Source organism: Orycteropus afer, unplaced genomic scaffold (genome assembly GCF_000298275.1).
Source record: "Orycteropus afer afer isolate SDZICR_OR568_19922 unplaced genomic scaffold, OryAfe1.0 scaffold00046, whole genome shotgun sequence".
Lineage (NCBI taxonomy): Eukaryota > Metazoa > Chordata > Mammalia > Tubulidentata > Orycteropodidae > Orycteropus > Orycteropus afer.
The window spans coordinates 12,288,292-12,291,892 of record NW_006921633.1 but is presented as its reverse complement, the minus strand read 5'-3'; the positions used below and the strand labels follow the sequence as shown (position 1 = coordinate 12,291,892).

The window sequence follows — 3,601 nt, the reverse complement described above, 5'->3', positions numbered from 1 at the left end:
TCAAACCCACCAGCCACTCCTCGGAAGGAAGGTTGGGCAATCCTACTTCCATAGTGATACTGTCTCGTAAACCCAAGGAGGGGTCGCTATGAGTCGGGTTTGACTCGACGGCACATAACAACAACAACAACATATTGAAATTAAGTTGTTTGTTTTATTAGAGTTTCAAGAATTCTTAATATATTCTGTATGTAAATTCTTTATCAGGTAAGTGTTTTACATGTATTTTTTCATAGTTTATAACTTGGTGTTTATTCTTTTAACAGTGTCTTTCAAAAAGATGAACTTTTAAATTTGAAAAAGTCTAATTTATTAATTTTTTTCTTTTATGGATCATGTTTTTGGTGTTGTACTTAGGAAATGTGTGCCTAACCCAAGGTCACAAAGATTTTCTCTAATGTTCTTGTTTAACTGCCAGCCTTCTGGTTAGTGGTCAAATGTCTTAGGCACTATGCCACCAGAGTGCCTAGAAGTTTTCTAGGGGGGAGTAAATTTTTAAAAAAGGTGAGGAGTAACTGTTGTTGCAAATGCATAACATCAATGACAGTACTAATATAGAATGTTATTACTAATACATACTTCTAGCAAGAATACAAATATTTCTACTTATCATTTTCAGAAAGAGCAACTGATAGTAGAGATAAAATCTAAGCATCACATACAGAGTTGATAAGAATAAGCAGGGTTCATAAAGTTAGCCCTTTGAACAGCTAGTTTGGTCAACAGTGCACAGTTAACCCACTTATGGAATGACATCACACTTGCAGTGATGATATACTTTACTATGTGTGTTATAAAGGCTCCATGACCATGGATAATAAGAAAGTGGAAAACTTTTATGTGAATGAACTGGTTAAACTTCTATAAAACATTAAAGTATTTTTTAAGTGTTTAAAATATTAAATTACTCTTTTAAAATTCTTCCTAACACATTTTTATGCTCTTTCATGCTAAAAATTAAAGTAGGAAGACATCTCTAAGGAAGAAATACCAGTACACAACTCTTACTTCTTTAGCTTCCTTTGATTTGACTCGGTCCAGATCGCCCAGTCTCATTTTTATTAGGTGCCCTGTAATTTCAGACATCCGCCGCTGATCTGAAGGTTAAAAACAAAAAAAAAAAGTAATCTTTACTTTTTATGATTTATAACTTTCATTTGTTGAAGACTGAAATCATCAAGTGTTTATGAAAATACCTTTTGACATTATTTTACAAACATCTACATCTATGAATCTTTAAAGAATTTGAGGAGTAAGTAGTAAAATGATCCACCAAAGGCCCTAGTGATGACTGGGCCACATGAGGGACAGCAGCCAACCAGCCATGGGATGCGTTCTCTTCTCTGTGACATCTCAGCCTCGCCACGGAGGGCGCAGGAAGATGATGGTGGGATGATGCAAGGTTGTGGGCAGGCGGGGAGGCCAGGCAAAGGCCTGAAGGTGCTGGAGTGCTGGGTGGGGGGAAGGGAAAAGTGTTGCGTTGGGTTGCAGGCCTGGGGCGAACAGAGGACAAGTGGGGTCCTTGCCCAGGTTGGGCAGTGGGAGGCAGTGGGCAGAGGAAGAGTGCAATCCCTGCCTAGAGTGGGTACTGGGAAGCAGTGAGCAATACACAACCCCACCATGACCACCCTCAACCCCTATGGGCTCTGTGGTGGTAGGTGAGGTGTGGTGAGGAAAGGTGGCCCACTGTGCCGCAAGGATTCTGAAATACGCTGGGGTGTCCAATGGGTAGTGAGTGACTGGGAGGGGGCAGCGGTGCCAAAAATGCAGCACAGCCCCCAACTCTTGCATATGCCAATTTCTCTTAATGATCTTGTTCCTGGAACCTAACCATGTTGATAAATGAGGAGTGGATGTACGTGGATAACTGTACTGTCTTTTAGATTACTGTAAATCAGCCAAAAACATATTCAGTCATTGTAGGATGAAATTCATGGGTAAAAGTCAGTCTAAGAGACCCTCTCAAAACCACAGATGCATAAAGCAATACATTAACCACTGTGATTATCTAATTATGAAAATCTTGTTGATGCTTAAGTCAGAGTGTGCTAATTCTGGGTCTCAATCCAGCTGTAAGTTTTAAGTCTATTCAGCATACTTCATAAAATGATAGACATCCCTCTCTTTGTTATTTATACCCAATTGTTATATTATCCAAACAGTAAAACTTACCATCTTCTCTTTGTGCATCCTGGTTGAATCGCAAGGATCTTGTAGCATCCCACTTATTTTTCTGCATACTCACACTATTGAGAAAATTAAACAGAAGAAGTCAGTGTCTTTCTTTGTTGTTTTAAGAATGGATGTCAAATAGATTAAGAAGTGATACTCACATGAAAGGAGATGCATCTCTAGAAGATGACTGAAAAAAAGTAGACGGCATTAAGACCCACAAAGAACATGTTTAATGGTTATTATTGTTGTTGTTGAGTTTATTTTATTGAGCACTAACTTTGTGTAAGACACTGTACAAGAACATTACATGCATTATTTCATGTAACCCTTAGAATGACCATGTGGCATAAGCACTATCATTAATAAAACAGTTTCAGTGAGGTTAAGAAACTTGTCAAAAGATTTTGAATCCAATTTTATTAGTCAGACCCCAGAGCACCAATTAGGAGCTTTGGTAGTACTGTGGTTAAGGCATTGGGGCTGCTAACCCAAAAGGTCAGCAGCTCGAACCCACCAGCCACTCTGTGGAAGAAAGATGAGGCAGTCTACTTTCATAAAAATCTACAGCCTTGGAAACCCTGTAAGGGTCGCTTATGAGTCAGAATGAATTCAATGTCAGTAGGTTGGGAGCACCAATTTAGGCAGTCTTTTAGAAGCCATTCATTCATGTGCCTTTGGTACTTAACACGAAGATGAACATACAATCTATCCAATGTCATAGCATGGATCATTCAGCCTTCTGCCTCCTCAAATGGACCCAACCTTTTACCCGGTTTTGGAATCCAACTCTTTTAGTCAACTGTGGTTATTACTGTGCTCTTGTTCCTACCTATGCCACTATACATACTGTTCTGCATCCTTCTTTTTCACTTGTCAATATATCTTAGAGATGTCTTAGTCCGTAAAGAACTTCTTTGTTTGTTTTTATATTCCACTGCAATATTTGTTACTCCTCTTCTTTTTTTGTTTTCCTAGCTATAACTGCTTACTTATTTTTCCACATAAACTTCAGAATAACAGAATAGATACTTTAGAATTACCTTCTCCAATGCTTTTTCTTTCTTCTGAGCACAGGGTGAAGACATCTGCTTTTTTGGTTGCTTAGTGAACTTCTTTGGCTTCTCCTTTTTCCCTAAAAATGCAAGGTCAATATTATGAGCACAATTCTCACACAATGCTCCGATGCACTTGATACTTCCAAACAACAAAACCACTGTCTTTACCCATTGTTTTTAAAACGTAGAAGTTACTTCTGGATAAAAAGTAAATATATGGAGAAATCAAGCTGAAATTGTTTTATAGGGGTTCATTTTAATTAACTTCCTTTTACTTGGTATAAATCTTTGGAGAGAAAGTGACGGCAATGAATTCAAAGTCCCAGTGAAATGAAATGTAAGAAAAAGTTGAGGGGGTGGTGGAAATATAT

General features: G+C 38.2%; 1 protein-coding gene across 1 annotated transcript in view; it reads right to left on the bottom strand.

Annotated features, from left to right (window-relative positions):
• SANBR (SANT and BTB domain regulator of CSR) overlaps nt 1-3,601 on the bottom strand; it is an 88,350-nt gene that overhangs the window by 14,398 nt on the left and 70,351 nt on the right. The window contains exons 15-18 of the mRNA XM_007938044.1: nt 3,216-3,307; nt 2,334-2,362; nt 2,173-2,246; nt 1,009-1,097 (exon numbers count right to left, since the gene is read on the bottom strand). Coding sequence (XP_007936235.1) covers nt 1,009-1,097; nt 2,173-2,246; nt 2,334-2,362; nt 3,216-3,307 — 284 coding nt within the window. The remainder of the gene's footprint in view (nt 1-1,008; nt 1,098-2,172; nt 2,247-2,333; nt 2,363-3,215; nt 3,308-3,601) is intronic.